Here is a 25,038-nt window from a genome sequence, read left to right as displayed (position 1 = left end):
AGTCCGAGTCAAGTCTCAAGTCATGGATGTCAGAGTCTAAGTTGAGTCGCAAGTCTTGCAAATCAGGTCAAGTCCAAAGTCTGCAGTCCACACCTCTGGATGTAATCCAACTAGGAGAAATTTAGTACAAACTAGAGCAACAAGTTAAGCGCTAAAACAGGAAGTGTGAGCTACAATGAAAGCTTTCAGGTCAGGTCAGATTATTTTTCACCATCCAACCAATTTTTCAGCCATTTCTGCGGAATCTGCGGCTCTCCTAGCTGCTCTGCGATTAATGCTGCTATCAGTCACAATGCTAATGCCACTTTGATGCATTTCAGAGCTAACGTCACGGTGCCGACCCGCACCGCTTTGAAGGCCTGTATCTTTCACTTTGTAAAAAGACGGAGAAGTTTCTCCATTTCATGATCATTTTGGGATCTGAAGAAAGTAAATTATGTTAAAGTCGAACACGAGTCTTTTTGTGGTGGTGATCAGTTTTTTAACGGCGATGCGCGCTTTTTGACGATTCCTTTGATGACTTTAATAGGAAATGTATTTCTTTTAACCGGGCATAAAAAACCCTCTTTGTTGTCATAGCAGATAATGCAACATACTGAAATATCACAGCACCCCTCTAATTGCCTTTTTTTTACTTTTGCAACATTTTAATGTTACAATAATAGTACACTGGGCGGCATGGCGGTCTAGTGGTTAGCGCGCAGACCTCACAGCTAGGAGACCAGGGTTCAATGCGTGGGTTTTCTCCGGGTACTCCGGTTTCCTCCCACATTCCAAAAACATGCTAGGTTAATTAGCGACTCCAAATTGTCCATAGGTATGAATGTGAGTGTGAATGGTTGTTTGTCTATATGTGCCCTGTGATTGGCTGGCGACCAGTCCAGGGTGTACCCCGCCTCTCGCCCAAAGACATTTGGGATAGGCTCCAGCACCCCCGCGACCCTGGTGAGGAAAAAGCGGTAGAAAATGAATGAATAATAGTACACTTTAAGTCGGTGCCGTTTATGTCGACAAAAAAAGTGCCTGCTTAAGTCGACATCAGTATGAAAAATGGTCGGTTTCTGTGGTTTCTGTTTATGTTGTAGCCCGGCCTGACCGATAAAACAACGAAAACTTTAGGAACGCAAACAAATCTTTTGGAAAGGCAAAGTTAAACTTCAGGAAACACAAACAAAATACAGTAAAGTCTCGTTATATTGATATCGGTTAAAACGAATTACTACTTATTACGATACTATTTTCATTTCCCAGCAAATTTCTAGTCTTTTATGATATAATTAGTTCTGTTAGTACGATACCCGGTTATTATGATAATCCGGTTACTACGATGCCCTTTTCATCTCCCGCCAGCCAATTTGGTCTGCTTATATCGATACAAAAGCAGCTTAAATCAATCTTTGCTTAAGGATTTCAATACCAAAAAAGAACACGGCGAACGGCTGCTTCCAGTCAACTTTATTTTTCACACTTCCACCACCAGAGTGCAGCACACACAGCGGAAAACACCCGTCCCTCGCGCCTACCCCTCCGGGTGGCAACACCTTCCCTATCGATAGTTCCGGGGTGAATTATGTCCCGGTAACCGGTAATCACTACAGCGTAAGTTTATTTTTATTTACTGTAGTACAAAATGTATTGTAGTACAAAAGCATGCTAGATACGCAATCCATGAACTCAAGGAGAAAATTACATGCCATATCAAAGATCCGCCCACTTTTAATGCAGTTCGGCGCAGGATCGGATATATGGATAGTCCGGTTATATCGGTATTTTTTCCGACTCCCGAGAATATCGATATAACGAGACTTTACTGTATATGTATAGCACAATTGTAGGAAAACAAACATTTCATTCTGTAAGCTAGGTTTCTTCACTCGTGTTTTGGTTTATGGACTTTTGCTACACGCCTTCTTGGGCGTCAATAATTCATTGGTCACATGGATCGCTCCCATTTGGAGAGCAAGCCCAACGGTGATGTTTTAGCACCTCGGCTGCCATGTCCACTCATGTCAAGTGTTGTATTTATTTTATATATAGAGCATATTTCTGCTTACTTTGACATTGATGACAGTGTGACTGGTTTTGAAACGCATCAAACTTCTCTGATAGCTACGGCGTCCGAAGAACCAGGAAGAGGTGTGTCAATCAAATTATATGCTGGGGTATGCTGGAGCCTATCCCAGGTGATTTAGGGCGCAAGGCGGGGTACACCCTGGACTGGTCACGAGCCAATCACAGGGCACATACTATAGACCAGTGGTCTCAAACACGCGGCCCGCGGGCCAAATGTGGCCCGCAGGATGCTAGTTTAGGCCCCCGCCTTGATTTTGTTTAATGTTAGTGCGGCCCGCGCAAGTTTGATATGGATGCTGTATGGTATCATGTACCCAGAAAAAATTATTCCGTTTGATTAATGTTCATGTTAAAGGTTAAATAACTGTTAATAGTTATCCTCCCTATCCGTGTGGAAGTGGTAAGTTTTTGGCTTTTTAAGTTTAAAGGAAGTAACTTGAAGGCAACCGTTTAGGTCGCTAGCTCTCTAGTTTGTGAGTTAGCATGTGTCTCAAGACCCTGCAGTTGCGCAATATGTTGTAAATAAAAAGAGAATAAATGTGACTATAGTCGTGTTTTGTCATGTCTACAGGGCTCTAATAATGCTTTGTTCATTTTAATTTTAAAAGCAGTGATTTATCACTATGTTTTTTTTTTATGAGAAAAGTAAGGGTGTGTTTTATCTTGTGAAAATAATCGAAAGTGCGTTGCTCACTTCGGCTAGCTTAAATTTTGCCGAATTCGTCCGAACGAAATTGTAAACGGTTTGTATTTGGACAAATAAATGGCACACTCGAGATCTAAATGGCCACTTAAAAAAAAAAATCTCAATAAAGTCAATAAAATCAGCTTCAGCCTGTGGATTTCGGCTCGGGTAGGAGCGCAATGCATTGTGGGTTATCATGTAGTACGCTGTAGCGTAAACGCTTTGCATACTGTCTAATGGATCTCTGGAATTCCTGTATAAAACCTATGAACACACATGGAGAACATGCAAACTCCACACAGAAACGCCCAAGTAAAGATTCGATCCCAGGTCTTCCCGATATTCCGAGGTTTTCTATTCCATAACTACTAAAATATTCCTTTTATTAATGTTGGATCCAAGTCTGGAACCAATAAACCGTGATAATCAGGGCGGTTGATATTATGCGTTAACTCTGGACTACTTGTCGGGCCGCCATCACCACCACCTGCTGAGTGTGCAGGTGTCATACTGACACACCCGCCGAGTCACGGTCACGTGATGCAGTCACATGACAGGGCGAGCAGGGTCCGGAAAGGTGAAAGGTGAGCGGCAGAGTGGTTAATTAGCACCGCGGGGTTGCGTTTGCACGCCAGACACTTTGACAGCATGGCCTTCTTCTGATGCCGTTCCTCGTCCTCATCATCCCCTCTTGGGTTTGGTCCTGTGGTCCTTCGCCGTCGCCATGGTGACGTGTCAGCTGCTTGGGCCCCCGTGCTGCATGCGTGTTATTTTTAACCAGACTGTCTGCATGGCGTCACGCAGGAAGTCAAGGTGTGACCCCCGAGCGCCACCAAAAACCAATCAAGTTCTTAATCACTTGAACTTGTACTTTGAACTTTGCCCTCACAACTCAAAACATCTTGGCTTTCGAAGTGATTTAAAAACCAATAGCGTTCTTGCTTATTTCACTTATTTCACTTATTTCGCTGATTTCACCGCAGCAGTGATGGAACATGGAAGAAATTGAAGAATTCCCAAAGGCAAACAGATCCAAAGGCATTAGCCAAGTGGAGGAAGGTCACATGGAGGTCTCCTTTGTCCTTCCTAGTCTTCATTGATCTGGTGCCAGATCATACTGATCTGCTCCAAGCAACCAGAGAACCCTGGAATGCTATTCTTCTGTACGGATGCACTTGGTCTTCTCCAGGGATGTGGAGAGAGTGCTATCACGCTGATTAAGGAAAAAAAAAATTCCCAATTTTAGAAGGTATATTGGCCGGAATTGACTGATATCTGCTTCATCTTTCTCTTTGGGAATTAGCACGCTTCTGGCCCTCCACACCTTGGGAATTATTCCCGCTTTGCCATACTATCCTTGTGAGCTTCCACATATCACGTAGAACATCAGGTGCGTTCTTATACAGCTTATATGACATTCCATTTGGCCCAGGGACCAATGCTCATCTATGTCTCTACTTCCTTACATTTTGGAGGCATTATTTTGAACTAACGGAAGGGTCTTGTAGCTCACATATACACTTATACAATATCTATATAGCATGGCGGATGAGTGGTGAATGCGCAGACCTCACAGGCAGGAGACCAGGGTTCAATTCCCTCAGCCATTTCTGTATGGCGTTTGCATGCGTGGGTTTTCTCCGGGTACTCCGGTTTCCTCCCACATTCCAAAAACATGCTAGGTTAATTGGCGACTCCAAATTGTCCATAGGTATGAATGTGAGTGTGAATGGTTGTTTGTCTATATGTGCCCTGTGATTGGCTGGCCACCAGTCCAGGGTTTACCCCGCCTCTCGCCTGAAGACAGCTGGGATAGGCTTCAGCACTCTTGTGAGGATAAGCGGTAGAAAATGAATGAATGAATGAATGCCTTATTTTCCAGCTGAGTGGTTACCACGCAGGCCTCACAGCTAGGAGACTCAAGTTCAATTCCACCCTCGGCCATCTCTGTGTGGAGTTTACGTGTTCTCCTCGTGTATGTGTGATTTTTCTCCGGGTACTCCGGTTTCCTCCCACATTCCAAAAACATGCTAGGTTAATTAGCGACTCCAAATTGTCCATAGGTATGAATGTGAGTGTGAATGGTTGTTTGTCTATATGTGCCCTGTGATTGGCTGGCCACCAGTCCAGGGTGTACCCTGCTTCTCGCCCGAAGACAGCTGTAATAGGCTCCAGCACTCCCACGAATGTAAAAAATAATAGAAGAAGGCGGCACTGCGGTCAAGTGGTTAGCACGCAGACCTCACAGCTAGGAGACCAGGGTTCAATTCCACCCTTGGCCACCTCTGTGTGGAGTTTGCATGTTCTCCCCGTGCATGCGTGGGTTTTCTCCGGGTACTCCGGTTTCCTCCCACATTCCAGGGTGTACCCCGCCTCTCGCCCGAAGGCAGCTGGGGTAGGCTCCAGCACCCCCGGCAAAGCGGTAGAAAATGAATGAATGAATATATATATATATATATATATATATATATATATATATATATATATATATATACACTTACATATATACACACATATATATATATATATGCAGCATACATACATATATATACATACACAACACCTCATTGAAAAGGAGCAGGAAGAAGCTAAGCTTATTAAATCCTACCATTTCTCCACGCCAGAGCAGTTACCAATTCAATGATTCATGGAAGATTGAAAATTCAAAGACAGTTACAGTAATCCATCCCGGAGGTTACTGATTGAAAAAATAATTAACAATTAAGACCTATGAAGATTTTGATCACAGCCACTGCCGACATATTGATTAGTTCCAGAAGATCTGTATTGAATCTGAGACTCCCAATCCTGTCCAACAAGGAAACGGTGTGTTTGAGGTGCAGCCTTGAAACACATGCACAGATGTGCCTCCAACGTTCTGGGCCGGCTGTGAAATAGTGAAGGTGTTTCAAGAGAGAGTTGACATAATCATAATGACATAAATCAAGTTGATTCCAGTCATATTTAATGTGGATTTATCAGCATAATTACCAAGTTCAGAGAAATCCACAGGTTTTCCCTGGAAGGAAAAGAACAAAAGTTACTTTTCCATGCTGTATCGAAAGTGTCGATTCAAAGCGAAATGACTGTCATTAGCGCGTCATTAGCGGCGGTGTTTGTTTGTTGTTTGCTCCACCACGCAGCTCATCCTTCTGGGTGCGTTTGCTACTTTGACTGACGTCTCTGCCTCGGCGTCATCTCGTTAGCCTCATGAATGTTTATAAATCACCTCGTTATACAGTATCTCCACCAGGAAATAACGACGCCAGACAAGAAACAAGGCCGGCCTCGCCATTGTTGACCTCCCTGCACAAACACTGATGCTGCAGAAAGAGGAATGTTGACATAGAAAGTAGATTTATCAAATGAAATAGAAAGTAAAAACTATCGTTTTATCACATCTATGGCGAGCTTTCCTATGAGTCACGCTAATGCATGCGTGGGGAGCAGGAGTCGAGGTCAACGACCTAATAATAATGCAGAAGACAGCCTAATAATCACCTTAATTATCCTTGTTTTTACTGTGATACACTGTGTTACAGATGCTTGGCTTCAAACTAACCCAAGGGGACGCCTTTTCTATGTCGGACAATGTCACTATTTCATTATCTGGCACATTAAACATTCAGGCAAAACAGTAACGACTGTTTGACGCCATCGCCAATTGGAATTTCTCAGTTGGAAAAACCCAACACATTTCACAAAACACAAAAAAAAGCAGGCCTGACGATGACAAACGGAGCATTTTATGGCGTGTGTGCAGGCTATTAAAGTGGCTGCCGTGCAGGCCTGGTGGCCTATTTATCATTTTTAATGTTTTCTTTAAAACATTTTGTGTGGAAAAGACAATTTGCGTCTCCATGAAGTCTGCAGGGAAGCGGGTGGAGGACCCGGGGACATACTGTACAATCCTGTACAGTTTACACTTTATGGTAATGGTTTAATTTCATTTGAACATGCATCAGATGACAATTGAATGCATCACATAATCAGTTCACAGTTCCACATGTCCAAAAGGAGTAGGAAGAATATTTTACAATATGAGTGATATAGATATGACATTTTCCACATACTGTGATCATAAAAACACTATTTTAATAAGTAATTAAAATTTTAAATGAACACAACTACAACTTATTGATATAAAATTAATAATAATAAAATAACACATTCCAATATGTATTATTATGCATAAAATTCATATTATTTATGTGATATATTGTTAAAAAATATTTTTTCCATATTTAATGATGGTAATGGTAATGGTTTTATTTCATTTGAACATGCATCAGATTACAATTGAATGCATCCCATAATCAGTTCACAGTTCCACATGTCCAAAAGGAGTAGGAAGAAGCAAAGCTTATTAAATCCTACCCCTCCATCTGGTACTTTTACAATCAGTAACTGTTACATTTGTTCACTTCCTGCTTTCCTAATATAATTGAAGTTTTTTTTAAACTTTATTTTATTAATAAAAAATAAAAAATTAAATTAAAAAAATAAATAAATAAATAATAAATTACAAATTGAAAAACAATTTTTAATTTAAATTTTTTTGTCACATACCGAAGTACTAGGTGATATGACCAACCAATGACATAATGGGTACCATAGTAAGTGTCAATATAGTGATGTCACGTATCGGCTAGGCTTTGTTGCGGTACGACCCCAGGATGCAGAGAGCAGGACCAATGGCAGGTAAATAATATTTATTTTTGGCTGTAATTGTAGCAGGCGGCAAAAAAGGCAACTCAGCAGCAGCGAGGACAAACGACAAACAAACAATGATCCAACAAAAGGAAAAGCACACACCTGAACTAAATAGGGAATCACAAATTAGAGACAGGTGTGGGTAACCATGGTAACTAAGGCAGACGGGGCAAAAGAGGAAGTCCAACACAAAACCAGAGTTTCCAAAAGGGAAATCAAAGCCCAGAACGGGAACATAAACAAACTGTCAAGCACGAACCCACACAGGGCGTGACAAGTGATATATATAGCACATCATGACTGGTTCAAGACTCTTCATCCTTGTATTAACAAACTGTTATATTTGTTCACTTCCTGCTTTCCTAATATAGTTTAAGGTTGTTTCTTTTTTTTAATTAAAATTTTTTGTCCCGTATCGAAGTACGAGGTGATATGACCATGCACAGAACAAATAGTATGTGTGCTTCATGATAAAGATGGCAGGGTTGATCAAGAAAAATGAAAGAAAAAATTAGAAAATTAAAGACTAAAAATGTAATTTGACATTAGGAAATCAAGTTGCAATTTTGGGGACATTTTAGTTGGGTAATCACTCTTGTAATCATTCTTGTTCTTGCAGTGAAAACTGAAAACAGTGTGACTCTGGTGTTGGTGTTGGTGCGCACAAGCAGGAAAACCTACACACTTCAAGTTGGCACTGTGTTCGTGCTCAGCTACATCATCGGGATGATAACACAGAAAAAAAAAAACAGCAGAGAAAATCCCAGCAGATGGTCTCAGTCAGGATTGCATCTTCTCTTTGTTATTGTACTTTCCGGCTGTGTACCTGTTCTGTTCTTTATGCTTCACTGATAGTGTCGTTTTTTTGTTTTTTTTGAACGCACCGTAGCAGATTGAGATTGTTGTGTATGACTTTCTCAGACGCTGCATAGACAGGCGTACTTTCTATTCAGGTTTAATAATGTTGTTAACCCTGGGATGAGTGCCAGCATGCATATTTGTTTGGTGCAACATCTCATGCTGTTGGAGCTCCTATGCCCATTTAGCTAGGTAATAAAGTCAGAATTGCAACTTGAAATTTTTCCAGAAGAAAGTTGAAATACGGTAAAAAAAAAAACAGCAGTGAAGTCAAATATTTATAGAAAAAAGTCATATTTAACAGGGGTGCTGGAGCCTATCCCAGCTGTCTTTTTGGGCGGGGTAGACCCTGGACTGGTGGCCAGCCAATCACAGGGCACATATAGACAAACAACCATTCACACTCACATTCATACCTATGGACAATTTGGAGTCGCTAATTAACCTAGCATGTTTTTGGAATGTGGGAGAAAACCGGAATACCCGGAGAAAACCCACGCATGCACGGGGAGAACACGCAAACTCCATACAGAGATGGCCGAGTGTGGGATTGAACTCGGGTCTTCTAGCTGTGAGGTCTGCACGCTAACCACTCGAACGTCGTGCAACCCAGTATTATTCATATTCATATAATTTTATGAGGCCCGAAGTTCTTTGGGGTCTTTTGTGACCTTTTGGATAAGTCGTGGCTGTGGTCTTAGGGTCATTTTGTTTGATTCACCAATGATTTGTGGATAATGGCTCCCGCTGTGGTTGGCTGGAGTCCCAAAGCTTTAGAAATGGCTTTCTCACCTTTTTAACAAATGGGCACAAATGCCCATTTTTTTTATTCCTTCATAAAAAAAAACATTTAATTTAAAAACTGCATTTTGCCTTCAGTTGTGTTGTAATGACACAGTGCTTTAAAACACATGTTCACACATGTTCTGGTGCTTGTGTGTACATTCACCAAGAGACAATTAAGGACGACATGCACTTATGTAAAGATTTCCTTTAAAAAAAACAAAGTCCTGTTTTTGTGAATAAAAAAGAATAAATGAGTGGTTAGCGTGCAGACCTCGCAGCCAGGAGACCCGAGTTCAATTCCACCCTTGGCCATCTTTGTGCAAGTTCTCTCCATGCATGCGTGGGTTTTCTCCGGGTACTCCGGTTTCCTCCCACATTCCAAAAACATGCTAGGTTAATTCGCGACTCCAAATTGTCCATAGGTATGAATGTGAGTGTGAATGGTTGTTTGTCTATATGTGCCCTGTGATTGGCTGGCCACCAGTCCAGGGTGTACATACACCGCCTCTCACCTGAAGACAGCTGGGATAGGCTCCAGCACCCCCGCGACCCCTTGTGAATGAATGAATGAATTGTGGCATTGTGTTACTATGATGGTGGTAGTGTGAATGAGTGCTGCTGGCACCGGGGGAACCGTGGTTCAGTGAGGCGAAACAGTTATAACGATTGTGGGCTTTATGACATTGGCGGCCGTTCCAGGCTGGTAGCATCATGGTGCGGGGCTGCATGAGTGCTGGCGAGCAGTGGTTTACTTTTACTTTTTTTTTTCCCGCTAAGGAGCTCAAACTCGTGGCCTGACATGCATTCCATTATTTCGACCCCCTTTTGTTTGGTTCTGTGTGAATCTTTCACAAAGGTTCATGTTTCCCGTATCTTGCCTTTGTGGAAAAACCTAACCTACTGTAAGTCGTCGGTGTGTGTCGCCCGTGGCTGCCATGCCAGTAAGATGCAACATTTTTCAGCTGTTAGCAAAGCTTTGTGACTTTATCGCCTCCCTGCCACGCCGTCACTCCTCCCTGCCGCCGCTCTTTATCTCCCTCAGGCAATTTTAGGAGGTGATGGACTGCTAAATGAGCTCATTCTGCACCGATAATCTCACCAAAACCAACCGTTGCTTTTTCTTGTGTGTGTGTGTGTGTGTTGGAGGCGTTTCACTGCTGGCTATCAGAAGCTGGTGTGTGTGTGTGTGTGTGTGTGTGTGTGCATGTGTTGAAATGATAAACTGTCGATTTCATCTGCCAACTTGTGAGTTATTCAAACACAACATACACGCAGCCTTTCTAATATTTTATTTCATTTTTTTTTTTTGCCAGTGCTGGTTGCCATGGCAACACATGTCTCCAAGAGTCCTGTGGCATCTGTGCAGTGGCAACCGGGGAATGAAACCAGGTTGGGAGACGCACCCACCGAGTCACATGTTACAATAAATGTCGTCATTGTCATATGTGGGGGGGCCCATCATTTTTATTGGCCCACTGCACATTCCAATAAAAACATAAAAAAGGCCTTACATTTGAAGAAAATCAAATAATAATATAAAAAGTAATAAAACAGCAAAAAATAGAAAACAGAGCAGTAATTTATATGGCTAAGACATTTTTTATATTATCCTCCAGCACAATATAAAAATTTGAAATTAGAACGCAACACATAAATCAATAAAATCACCAAATAATTAAAATAACATTAAATTAAATGAAACAGCAAAACCTGCACGGTGGTAGAGTGGTTAGCCCGCAGACCTCACAGCTAGGAGGCCAGGGTTCAATTCCACCCTCGGCCATCTCTGTGTGGAGTTTGCATGTTCTCCCCGTGCATGCGTGGGTTTTCTCCGGGTACTCCGGTTTCCTCCCACATTCCAAAAACATGCTAGGTTAATTGGCGACTCCAAATTGTCCATAGGTATGAATGTGAGTGTGATTGGTTGTTTGTCTATATGTGCCCTGTGATTGGCTGGCCACCAGTCCAGGGTGTACCCCGACTGGGATAGGCTCCAGCACCCCCACGGCCCCATTATTATTTGTCCATTTAAACATCAAACAGTGGTTAGCACACAGACCTCACAGCTAGGAGACCAGGGTTCAATTCCACCCTCGGCCATCTCTGTGTGGAGTTTGCATGTTCTCCCCGTGCATGCGTGGGTTTTCTCCGGGTACTCCGGTTTCCTCCCACATTCCAAAAACATGCTAGGTTAATTGGCGACCCCAAATTGTCCATAGGTATGAATGTTGAGTGTGAATGGTTGTTTGTCTATATGTGCCCTGTGATTGGCTGGCCACCAGTCCAGGGTGTACCCCGCCCCTCACCTGAAGACAGCTGGGATAGGCTCCAGCATACCCTCGTGAGGATAAGCGGTAGAAAATGAATGTATGCTGAGAAAAAAAAACAGACTGGGTTCTAGCACACCACCCTGTGGGATCCCTCATGATTGTATTTTCATGTAAATGGATGAATGAATGAATGAAACAGCAAAACCAAAGTCCGAATTTTTAACGAAAAAAGTAAACTTATGATGAAAACAGTCCACTGAGTAGCGAATGTAAAACTCCCACAGTGCATCAGGCCAACGCGGATCCATGAAGTCGTGCTGACAATCATCCCGCCGCTCCTCCACTGGAGTGGAGGCGCTGACATGAGGCTGTGTGAAGCATCGCCGTGTGATGTCCCATGACATTTACTGCTGTCCAACACACACACACACACACACACACACACACACACACACCCTGGAACCCCCCGACAGCTTACAATTTGGATCGAAGACATTTCAGGAAAGAAAACGCCTGTGAACATTGTCCCCTCACGGAAGACGGACAGTCCTTAAATCCACCACATCATGGCTGTCATAGAGAATCTTTGACTACCACTTTAACAGTCCATTCTTAAATGTAGTAGGGCCATAAAACTAGCAGGGTGTCCTGTCGTATAGACGATCTTTGTCCAGCCCTTTGAAACAACAAAGTGCTTCTGTCATTAAGAATCTTTGACCTATTTTGGTGCAGGGCCTTAAAATTAACAGTGTGCTCCTGTCACATATAAAGGATCTTTGACTCCTGGTGTAATATAGATGTCTTTGACCAGTCTTTTTATTGGTCTTAAAAAAACTACTGTACTGTACTCTCATATAGAAGGTCTTTGAAACCAACCTTGCATGTATAGCGGATCTTTGACCAACACTGTTGCATGCAGTTGGTTCGTAAAAACAGAGCTTTCTTGTCATTTTAAGGAGCTTTAAAAAATGAAGCACGCCTGTCATATTGAGGATCTTTGACTTGTGTTTTTTAAACCAACAAAGTGGTCCTAGTATACAATATAGTTGCCTCCAGCACGGCTTTCCAACAGGGTGTTTCTGTCCTTGAAAACAGCAAAGTTTGCTGTAGGTCATGTATAGAGGATCTTTGATCATAGAGGATCTTTGATCCACACTTTTGAAGTTGGTCCTTAAAAACAGCAGCATGCTTTGGTCTATAGAGGATCTTTTACTCGTGTTTTTTGAAGAAGGTCCTTCAGGGTGCTTCTGTCACAAATACAAGATCTTGGATTCCAGCATGGAACTCCTATAATAGAGAGGATCTTTGACTGTTGTTTTTGCTGTAGGTCTTTGAAACCAACGTGGTGGTGTTGTCATACTGAGGATCTTTGACCAGCATTTATGCAGTTGGTCCTTAAAAACAGCAACATGTTTTGGTCATATAGAGGATCTTTTACTCGTGTTTTTGAAGGAGGTCCTTCAGGGTGCTTCTGTCACAAATACAAAATCTTGGATTTCAGCACGGAACTCCTGTCATAGAGATGATCTTTGACTATTTTTTTGCTTTGAAAACAACGTGGTGGTGTTGTCATACTGAGGATCTTTGACCAGCACGCATGCAGTTGGTCCTTAAAAACTAAAAACGGCAGCATGCTTTGGTCATAATGAGGATCTTTTACTCGTGTTTTTGAAGGAGGTCCTCCAGCGTGCTTCTGTCACAAATACAAAATCTTGGATTCCAGCATGGAACTCCTGTCATAGAGATGATCTTTGACTATTTTTTTTGCTGTAGGTCTTTGAAACCGACTGGGTGGTGCTGTCATGCAGAGGATCTTTGACCAGCACGTATGCAGTTGGTCCTTAAAAACAGCATAGGGCTCTTATCATATTAATGATCTTTGACCGGCTGTAGGACTTTGAAGCCAAGTGAGTGGTGTTTACAAACCAGCAGACTGCTCCTGTGAAATAGGGGATCTTTGATTAGCGTTTTTGGAATAGAGCTGTCAAAACAGCAGCATGCTCCGGTCATATAAATATAACCGGTCCGTTGGAGGTTTGTAGGAACATGGGCTGGTCTGTGGGTCCACACACTCATATAGAGGATCTTTGACTAGCATTAATGTAGTAGGTTTCTGTCATGTAAAAAAAAAAAAAGAGTGGTCCTGTTATATAAGAGTGGTCCTGTTATATAGAGGATCTTTGACTATACAGGTTTTTTTTTTTTGCTTCTGATTTTTTTAAAAACAGATTGGGTTCCTCTTATACAGAGGATCTGTGATTAGTGGTTTTGAATTATGCCCTTGAAAACAGCCGGGTTCTTGAAAACACAAGAGCCTCCTGTCATATGGAGGATCTTTGACTGGCGTTATTGCAGTGTGTCCTAAAAAAGAGCAAGCACTCCTGTGGCACACAGGATCTTTGACTGGATGGGTTGATGGATAGATTTAGAGACGTTTTGGTGTGTTTTGCAGTAAAACCAACAGAGTGATTATGTCATATCTTTAGCTTTCTCACCATTTAGACACGAGAAATATTCTGAAAAAAAAAATGCAGGAGTTTGGTGTTGTTGTGCAGACGTGTCATTAAGAAGCAGAAGGCCTGCTGCCGTCTTCACCAATGACCTCATTTCTGTTGCTGAACGCTCGAGGCTAGAGGCGCTTCCTGAGCCTCCTCACGATGCTAGCACGCAGCATCCGGAACCTTCTTCCTGACTTGCATGGGTGAGGGGAGCCCATTAGACTTGTGAATGGAAGTTGAAATCATCCGTGTCGGTTGTATTTTTGTAAACAACCCCCGAAGGCGTCACGGAGCTTCTTTCAGTCAAATTCACTTTCACTTCGGGTACACAGGGCTAGGTATGGCTTCTTGCGAATAAAAGGAGCTAATTGTGTTGGGGTTTAAGTAAATTCACATTCCAAAAATGACGTGCCAACCAGCCTTAATTAGTCCACAAAATAATGAAAAGGACGTATTTGGTGGAATAATTAGCATCCAATGCTAAATAGCTGATTTTATTTCTGTCTGCAGCGCTGGCAGTATAGTTGTTGACGCTGTTTTGACAACTGAGACTGGCTTTGAGGCTTAACATGAGGGTATGCCAAGCTAGACCAGCAGTTTGGAGAGATCTAAAGGGGTGTTGGTAGGCCACCCTGGGGTACTCCATTCCTAAAAACTGCACATATGTGGCAGGAGATGCTGAAAACTATCAAGAAACTGACCAAAAATTTGGAGCGAATGTAGAAATCTTTTATTTTGGAGGTTGCACCTACTTTTCCTCAACTTTGTCCTCACTTGGTTCGAGCGTGTGAGCATGATGGTGATCCTGCTGAACTGCGTCACTTTGGGAATGTACCAACCCTGCGCCACCATCGACTGCTCCTCCGATCGATGCCAAATACTGCAGGTAAACACACACACACACACTTTTACATGCAAACGATCCAAGAGACAACGTATACAGTTGTCTCTTGTTATATCACGTTTGAATAATCCTGTCTCATTGTAAAAATAATGAATTAATAAATGGAGGCTGTTTTGTGGTTGACTATGGCCCATTATTAGTTTAAAAAAAAATACAGAAAGTCAAGTTTGATGCAGTATTTTGGCCACTAGGAATTAGTAATGCTATGAGATATGATGTTAGATCACATGACCTTTCACACTGCATGGAGACTGGCTAATGAACCAGCAGAGCCGAGCTGACATGCCATGGCTGAGACGGACATGTGGAAAAAAAAAAAGGTTCTCCTCTCATTTCGTGTGGAAGTGGTAAGTTTTGGGCTTCTTTGTTCTTCTTCTCCACTCTGAAACACTTTCTTAAGTTTAGAATACGTACATTGGTGTGGCTAGGAAGTAACTAGTAAGCTGTTATGTACATTGCACTGATCCCGTAGCATGTGCAATGAGATATGTAATCAAAGAATGCCCTGTGATTGGCTGGTCACCAGTCCAGGGTGTACCTCACCTATCGCCTGAAGACAGCTGGGATAGGCTCCGGCATGCCAGTGACCCTTGTGAGGATAAGCAGTAGAAAATGAATGAATTAATGTTATTATCCCATAATATATATTTTATAAAGTACCACTTTATTTTGGTTTGTTTCACATAGTCAATTTAAAAAAATATTTAATATTTCAACTTCTAAAATTGCTATTTTTACTATTAAAAAAAAACAGCAACAGGCCACAAATGGCCCCCGGGCCACACTTTGGACACCCCTGTGTTAGGCAAATCTATATTAGTAGTTATGGTAGTACAGTAGACAAACAACACCATTACTCCTGGAAATTAGTTTTTCCAGGAGTAAGTGGGAGGTCCTAACCAAGTTCTATTGCCTGAGGAGAGGACCACCGTGCCCCCCCCCCCCCCTGCCCCCCAAAGGTAGGTCAAATCTCAGAAGTTCTGCAGATTCCACAAAAGGCACCAATCCACAGCCCAGCTGTCTTCATGTTTAGCAGCTTATTGATGCCTGCAGCTCCTTGCCGTGACTCACAGCTAGCATGCGGCGGTCTTCATGGTCTTGTGAGCATCTCGACTCCCCCCCCCCCCTCGCCCCCCTCCCTCCTGGTGGCCTGCCTGTCAGAATCCCCACCCCCACTTCTCCCTCACTGGTGTCAAAGGTGGATGAGTGGGTGTAACACGGAGGCTAGCGCGCATACGTTTCAGGCCTGTTAGCGCACTGCCTCACACACACACACACACACACACACACGTGCACACACTCATAATACACACACAGATAACACACGTGCACAGATTGATTTGGCTCTCTGGGGAAAGGGGGGGGCTGTCGACTCGGACCTAATAGAATTCTTCCTGCAAGTATCCGTAAAGCCTGGTCAGTATCGGCGTGGCTTTATCGGGTAGCGGCACCACAATCAATGGGCTTCTCTCAGAAAAGGCGTAGTTGAATAGCATGGCGTACAATGGTGCCTTCACGTGCACGAGCGCCACGAACGCGAGTCTAAACTCACTAGCCAGGGGTGGCTAGTTGGAGGAACAATAAGATGGGCATTATTGTATTATTTTATTATTATTTATTGTTTTATTATTGTCATTATATATTATATATACGATTAAAGGCATACCTTAATTATATATATTATAGTATATATAATATAATATTATATATTATATATATTTATATATTATATGAGACTATATTGCCTGACAACAAATGATATATAATATTACATATTACATATTATATATAATATTTTATATATATATGCTAGCCAGGGGTGTCCAAAGTGCTGCCCTGGACTGATTTTATTGGCACATGGTGCATTGTAGGAACAATAAGATGGCCATTATTGTATTATTTTAATATTATTATTTATTTAATTTATTTAACATTATTTAATTATAATTATTTAATTATATATTATATATTATAATATATATGATAAATAGTTATATATTATATGAGACTATATTGCCTGACAACAAATAATATATAACATATAATATTATATATTATCTGTAATATAATATTATATATATGTATATAATATTATTATCATATTATATTATATATATAATATAATATATATATAATATAATAATATTATATATTCTATATAATTTTTTGTCAGGCAATATAGTCTCATATAATATATAAATATATATTATATTTATATAATATATATAATTTAAATTATAATATATAATATCTAATATATATATAATATATAATGACAATAATAAAATATAATAATTCCACTAATTATGGGCCTGCCCATCTTATATAACAATATAATATAATATATTATATATTTTATATTATATCATATTATATATATTATAAGTTATATATATATATATAAATATATACATATATATAATATTATATATATAATATTACATTTTATCATTTGTTGTCAGGCAATATAGTCTCAAACATGTGCACCACCAAACACACACACTGCTGCACATTTCAGACAAAGGACAGGGAGAGTCGGCAGCCTTTGGCTAGGGTTAGCACCCAGATTCACGTGCAGGCACGGCACGCTTCCACTCTTTTGGCACAATGAGACGAGCTGTGCCAGGCCCCGGTACTTGGCATACTCAGAGCTACACAGAGCCACCTGCTGGATCTACTGGGGCACTGCTTCACTTGCCCCTTTTGCCAATTCAATGCACGCACTTCATTTGTTTTCACTGTCGTTGTCCATCTTTTAAGTACGACAAAGGTCAAGGTTGCACGCGTTCTCGTCCAAAAAGTGCTGAGTCGGATACTTCTGCTGCAGCGCTGACAAAACAACGAGATCGGACCCTCATCACGTTGCCTCCTGGGGAGGGAAGAGGGGGGCTTTGAGCGTAGCGAGGATGTAATCCTCCTGCACAACAACAACAGCTAATCTTCAGCTTTCTGCACACAACAGCAATAACACGCATTAGCAAGCACAGATCTTTGATTTATTTGGGCTTTTTTTACCCCCCCTTTCTCTCCCGCTCGTCTTTTAATTAGATGCCTGATTAAAGCTGCGACTGCTGGGGAAGGGCTGGAGGCGGGAGGAGGGGCTGGTCGCAGTGGGGGTTGATGACTGCGTTAGCAAATGATTTTACACGACGCCATTTAACACAATTATTTGTTTTCGTAGAACAGACACCTGGCAACTCGCCGATTAATGGATTACAATAATCCCTCGTGTATTGCCTGATGATTGGTTCCAGACCCGACTGTGATCACTGAAGTTCCGTGAAGCGGGGTTCCTTATTTGTCATATTTAATACGATACTAAATACGATTTTTAACATTATTAGAGCCCTCTAGATATGAAATAACACCCCTATAGTCACTTTTTCATGTCTTATTCTTTATTATTTATATTTTTGTACTTTGTACTTCCAGTGGTGGCTAATGTCTCATCAATGTAAAATGCCTAAAAAAGGTCATATTCAATCATGAAACAGCAATTATTTATTCATTAATATATTTTTGCAAAGCAAATAAAGTGAAGCCGCAGAATTTGGAATCTTATTTTTTTATTTTTTTTTTGCACAAACGCACAAAATGCGTTTGACGATGAGCGATAACGACTTTTAACTTTTTCTTTCTCCTCCGTTCAGGCCTTCGACGCCTTCATCTACATCTTCTTCGCCATGGAGATGGTCATCAAGATGGTGGCGCTGGGAATCTTTGGCCGGCGCTGTTACCTTGGCGACACGTGGAACCGACTGGACTTCTTCATCGTCATGGCAGGGTGAGGCTGACACTGTTGTTTTTCTTCCCATAATCCGGGGGGGGGGGGGGGTCACAATGTTTACCAGTGATGGTCACTTTGTGAAAAAGTATAGGATGCAACTTTGCCAATTTGATATTTTGCAAAGACTTGTATATTTTTTTCGAATTTTTAATATATATCTAATATTTTACATTTTTCCCAGATCTATTTTTTCCAAAAAATACAGCATTTTTTGTTTTGCTTCTCATCATATTACAACTAATATTACAACAAAAAAAATCATTATTTCCCTTTAAATGATCTCTAGTTTTTTTAAACTTCATATTGTATCATCATTTCAAATATTTACATTGGCCGCTGAGATTGAATATCATAATGGTGGCTTTATGAAAATCATAATGAGTTTTAAGCCATTAATGCATTAATATGTTTGTTTTTGTTGTGTTTTAGCTTGAATCATGTGGGCAGCTGCTTCAAATATGAATCATTTTTTTACATGAAAATACAATTTTGAGGTGGGGTCCCACAGGGTGCTGTGCTAGAACCCAGTCTGTTTTTTTTTCTCATTTTCTCATTTCTCATTTTTTTTCATTAAAAAAACGTTTTTAGCATATCTATATAAAATACAGTATTAATGTCCCCTTTCTTGGATAACAAACTAGAACCATTCTATTCTTCTTCTCTTGACTGAGGTGTCCCTCAAGGTTCTGTGTTTGAGACAGTTCTGTTTTTGAAAAAACTCTGGATATTTTGTGTAGGACATTTCAAAGAATTATTATAACCAGGATGCTGGTAATGCGTTCTTCTTCATTTTGGATGAACCCCAAGAATCGGCTTTCAGTGCCTGCTGAGCTGAGCTGATGCTAATGCAGTGCGGTCGGATGCTAATACAGTGTGGTCGGTCACGGATGAGGAGCAGTGTCACGGCAGGGAAACGAGGCCATTATGAGAGTGGTGTAAAGGGCCTGATAGTTTGATTCTCACGGGGTCGTAAATGACTTGGCAACAGCTGTTGGGATGTTGGCGGGATCTGCAGGTACGACAACACAGATGCTGGTTGTGCGTAGCTGCCAGTTGTATTGGCAAGGCTGCCGTGCATGGTGGTCATCTTTCTTTCGATTCAATGCAGCCAATTATTTCATAGCATCAACAAAGACCTCTAAAAGCGATGGGTCCGATTCCCAAAGGGTAAAAACTCAAGCCATATTGCCGTCGTACTGTACTGTATATACTTATTGTTCATACCTTCATTACTTAAAAGCCCTCCAGCCACATAAATAAAGATGCTTGGCAGTGGCCTGCGGGGAGCGGAATATGCATTTTCTTCATTCATTTATTAGTGTGTGTGTTCTTGTCCTCTATAGACGTCCCCTTGTCCACGGGTGTCCAACCGAGGGCCAAATAGTGACAAATGAAAAGATGAAACTTTGCCACTTTGTTACCTTGGAAAGCAATGCTTATAGATATGATCAGAAGTAAATATATATTGCATATTTGTTGGTTGTTTCTCATAATATGTTTTAATATATATAATACTAATATTCCATAAAATATTATATATAAATGTAATTTATATATAATAATTTCATATAACATAATATAATTATATATAATATAATATATAATCATTTATATATAATATACATATACAAATATTTTCTTTCATATTTAAACTCTATGCGACTATAATTATTGTTTTCTCCTAATATTACAAGTCATTAAAATAATATATATAAAAATATTCATATATAATATATTTTCTTTAATATTTAAACTCTATGCTACTATAATTATTGTTTTCTCCTAATATTACAAGTAATTAAAATGTGACTTATTTCTTGTTAGAATAAAACTTTTTTGTCAAACTTTTGTTTTGGTTGTTTCTCATAATATTTTTTAATATTTATATATATATATGTAATATTTTATATTTTATACTAATATTTAAAAAATATTATATAATTTATATATAATATTTTATAATATAATATATAATAATTTAATAAATAATATAATTATATATAATATAATATATACTAATTTATATATAATAAAAATATTTTCTTTAATATTTAAACTCTATGCTACTATAATTATTGTTTTCTCCTAATATTGCAAGTCATTAAAATAATATTATATATAAAATATTAACATATAATATATCTTCTTTAATATTTAAACTCTATGCTACTATAATTATTGTTTTCTGCTAATATTACAAGTCATTAAAATGTGACTTATTTCTTGTTAGAATCAAACTTTTTTTCTTAATATTTTGACTTTATTCTCATACAATTACAGCTGTTCTTTGCATTAAAAAAATGTAGAAGCAGAAATTTGAAATGTTAGAAAAAAAGCAAAAATTGAAAAAAATCAGCCATCAGACAAAGATTGTAATTTAATGAGAAACAGTTGAAGGAGAATAAATGTGGGAATTCAGTTAGAGGAAGATAATCTCTAAGAAAAAAAAGTAAAAACCCATTGCACACAGCCGCTTTTAAGCATGGCAGTAAAAGGGCAGCATGATGAACCAAACTGGAAAAAGAGGGGCACAATAAACACCACAAAACAGCAAATACCTAAACTACAACACATTTAAAAGGTATATTCATAATATTAGATGGAAATAGTCGCAATCAGGACACATTTATTGCTATCATGGATTCTTTACAAAGACAAATGTAAACATTCATTTTATCTGACTGGTCAGTAAACGTTGCATTCATTACTACGTGTTTAACTTTCGATGGAGTCTGCAGCAACATCGGGATATCGGCATAAACACATATTAGATACCATTTTGCCCGTTCTGGTGGCGGTACGGGTGCTTAATTGGCGCAAATAAAACGTAATGGCAATTACCAGCCAGCACGAAACGTCTCATTTTGTGCCAACAGAGCGGGCCTGCGTCCTAATGGAGACGGTTGCATGAATTATTAACAGGAGATGAATGGATGCAGTCTTTTCTGTCCCAGAAGTTCAAGTCAAGAGGAGACACATTTGGCTCACGTTTCACCTTCTTGGGTGCTTAACTTTCTGTCTCTTGGTGTTTTGGTTTTAAAGGTAACCATCTTTTTTTTGTCCCTTGTGTGCAAGAACGTCGGCTTTAAAGTGAGACTCTCCAGTAGAAGTGTAACGATACGGCATAATCAAGATTCTCAATGTACAGTAGCGTGCTTTTAAGGTGATAGTTGCTTCATTTTAGGTGTATTTTGGGTGTACACACAAGGTTGGTTCATCTAGTTAGGGGCAGGTCAGAGTCCATGAAGCGGATGTTTTTGTTTTCTTTATTTCAAACATGAAAAACATCCAAAACACAACAAACCAACCAAAATCAATACAAATAAAAATACCTATGTATATATAAACGTACACATGTTCAAAAGGGAGGGGGAAGAAGTCAAGACTTATCTAGTCCTTTTTTTTTTCTACACAAAATATGATGAAAAATAAATAAACAAATCAAGAATAAAGAAAATCAATCAATCAGTAATAAATAAATATAATAATAATAATAATACACCAAATAATAAAAACTTAAGAATCCACATATAGTTGGTGGGTAGACAAATTATTTTTTTCAGATTAAAATGAACAAAGCATTATTAGAGCCCTGTAGACATGACAAAACACGACTATAGTCACATTTATACTTTTTTTATTTACAACATATTGCGCAACTGCAGGGTCTTGAAACACATGCTAACTCGCAAACTAGAGAGCTAGCGACCTAAACGGTAGCCTTCAAGTTATTTCCTTTAAATTTAAATAGCCAAAAACTTACCACTTCCACACGGATAGGGAGGATAACTATTAACAGTTATTTAACCTTTAACATGAACATTAATCCAACGTAATAATTTTTTCTGGGTACATGATACCATACAGCATCCATATCAAACTTGCGCGGGCCGCACTAACATTAAACTTTCATATCAAGGCGGGGGCCTCAAACTAGTGTCCTGTGGGCCACATTTGGCCCGCGGGCCGCGTGTTTGAGACCCCTGCTTTAGAATCTTCTAAAGTAAGCCCCTTCTCTCCGAAGCGGAGCAAACCAGTGAGGGAGGTGATGGTTTTATCACGTTTGGTGCTCAAGGGAACTTCATTAGAAGGTCACTTTTGTACAATAGGAGACTTTAGGAGTCCATATATTCAAAGGCAAACCTTAAATAAGTTTTTTTTTTTTTAAATTTTTACTTGAACATTCCCAATGTTTGGATGTGTCCCGGCTGTTCCCACTTCCTCTCCTACATAAACACAAACCCCCGCAGAATATTCCCCAGGCTTGCCGTTCCACTTGAGAACGTTCCACGAGGCGAACCTGTGACGGGGAAAGTAAACATGCGAGGTAGAGCAGCCCCCCAGGGAGGGGGGGGGAAGCAACACACACAGAGAGAGAGAGAGAAGCAGCGTGTCTTTTAATTGGTTAAGACGAAATCAAGAGTTGTACTTTTTTAAATATTCAGGAGGCTGTTGGGTTGCGGTAACTTGATTGCTCTTAACGGGCTCTCAGACGGACAAATTAAAGGCTTGCAGCACGCTTGGCTTTTTCAAAAAGACGTGTTGGTATTTCGACAAATTTGGGAACATGTTTTCTCTGACATGGAATCTCATCATTTCATCAAAGATGGCAGATTGCACCAAGAATTCATCCAAATTCTGGCCTCAAAGGGAATATTTAATAGTAGCGACCAGCAAGTTTTTAAAGACAAAAAGAAATGAGACATTACTTGTCTCAACTTCAAACTTTTGGATTGTATTGCAGTAAGTGGAGCCCTGACGGGTACAAGTTGTTGACGTTCCTGCCTGATACTTAGGCCCCCGTGACATTTGACTTCCTCTTTGTCCCCAAAATAGCACAGAGGCCCACAAAGCGTGTTTCAAAGTACCAAAACACACCCTGTCAGAGTGGCGGAACAATCGTTAGATAAGAATAGAGGCCGGGAAAGTGCTGAGGTGCCGTCCAACTCTTTTGGTGTTTTTTCCCCCCATCGGATGTCGGCTTGTGGCTTTTTAGATTTTATTATTCTGTCAAGGGAACGTCTGTGTGATATGAGACAAGTTCTTTGGGAATAATGAGAGGAATAATTAAATAAAACTTGTATGCAAGGAGACAAATCAATACAACCCAAACAGACAGAATGTCAGACTCTTCATGCTAAAATGTTAATATAGGCAACAATGTCTGTGAGGCGGGACAGGGGTGGGGGGCGGGGTGATCTCCTCCTCCTGAGAAGGATGGCGTCTGGAGAGGATGAAGGGCTGACTCACATGCCCAGAATCAGTTAGTGGTTGGGGTAGATCCCAAACAGACACAGGTACATTCCAATAAATCTTATATTTTCAGGCTCAGCTTAGGAAAGAAGGTCTATGTAGTCTACAAAAATTACTGGCTGGGGGGAGGGGGACGGGGGGGTGAAAAAGCAAGCTGAGAAAAAGCACAGAATAAAAGGTGGGGCACTCAGGAATTCATGGAAAAGACACAAAAAAGGTTAACTAACAGCATAAAAACATAACTATAGGCTATTTGAATCAGGTTATAAGCATGTGGAGGACTTGTTTTGGAGACAAGAGGTGTCTTGAATCAGGTGAAGATCATGTGGAGGACTTGTTGTGGAGACAAGAGGTGTCTTGAATCAGGTGAAGATCATGTGGAGGACTTGTTGTGGAGACAAGAGGTGTCTTGAATCAGGTGAAGATCATGTGGAGGACTTGTTTTGGAGACAAGAGGTGTCTTGATTCAGGTGAAGATCATGTGGAGGACTTGTTTTGGAGATGAGAGGCTTCTTAAATAAGATGAACATCATGTGGAGGACTTGTTTTGGAGACGAGAGGCATCTTGAATCAGGTGAAGATCATATGGAGGACTTGTTTTGAAGATGAGACGCATTTTTAAACAGGTGAAGATCATGTGGAGGACATGTTTTGGAGACGAGAGGCGTCTTGAATTAGGTGAAGATCATGTGGAGGACTTGTTTTGGAGATGAGACGCATTTTTAAACAGGTGAAGATCATGTGGAGGACTTGTTTTGGAGATGAGAGGCCTCTTAAATAAGGTGAAGATCAGGTGGAGGACTTGTTTTGGAGAGAGGAGCCGTCTTGATTCAGGTGATAATCATGTGGAGGACTTGTTTTGGAGATGAGAGGCGTCTTAAATAAGGTGAAGATCATGTGGAGTACTTATTTTGGAGACGAGAGGCATCTTGAATCAGGTGATGGTCATGTGGAGGACTTGTTTTGGAGACAAAAGGCATCTTGAATAAGGTGAAGATCATGTGAAGGACTTGTTTTGGCGATAAGGCGCGTCTTGAATCAGGTGACGATCATGTGGAGGTCTTGTTTAGAAGACGAGAGGCTTCTTGAATCAGGTGAAGATCATGTGGAGGACTTGTTTTGGAGACGAGAGGCGTCTTGAATAAGGTGAAGGTCATGTGGAGGACTTGTTTTGGAGACGAGAGGCATCTTGAATCAGGTGAAGATCATGT

The 25,038-nt window shown here is 40.3% G+C and overlaps 1 protein-coding gene across 1 annotated transcript in view; it reads left to right on the top strand.

Moving 5' to 3' along the window:
• Positions 1-25,038, top strand: part of cacna1ib (calcium voltage-gated channel subunit alpha1 Ib) — a 130,096-nt gene that overhangs the window by 26,242 nt on the left and 78,816 nt on the right. Inside the window, exons 3-4 of the mRNA XM_078793552.1 lie at positions 14,658-14,769; positions 18,438-18,571. Coding sequence (XP_078649678.1) covers positions 14,658-14,769; positions 18,438-18,571 — 246 coding nt within the window. The remainder of the gene's footprint in view (positions 1-14,657; positions 14,770-18,437; positions 18,572-25,038) is intronic.

The sequence above is a fragment of the Doryrhamphus excisus genome, linkage group LG9 (assembly GCF_037039965.1).
Source record: "Doryrhamphus excisus strain RoL-2023G ecotype Guam linkage group LG9, RoL_Dexc_Guam_v1.1, whole genome shotgun sequence".
NCBI lineage: Eukaryota > Metazoa > Chordata > Actinopteri > Syngnathiformes > Syngnathidae > Doryrhamphus > Doryrhamphus excisus.
Note: the sequence above shows the minus strand (reverse complement) of the source record. Positions and strands in the feature narration are given on the sequence as shown.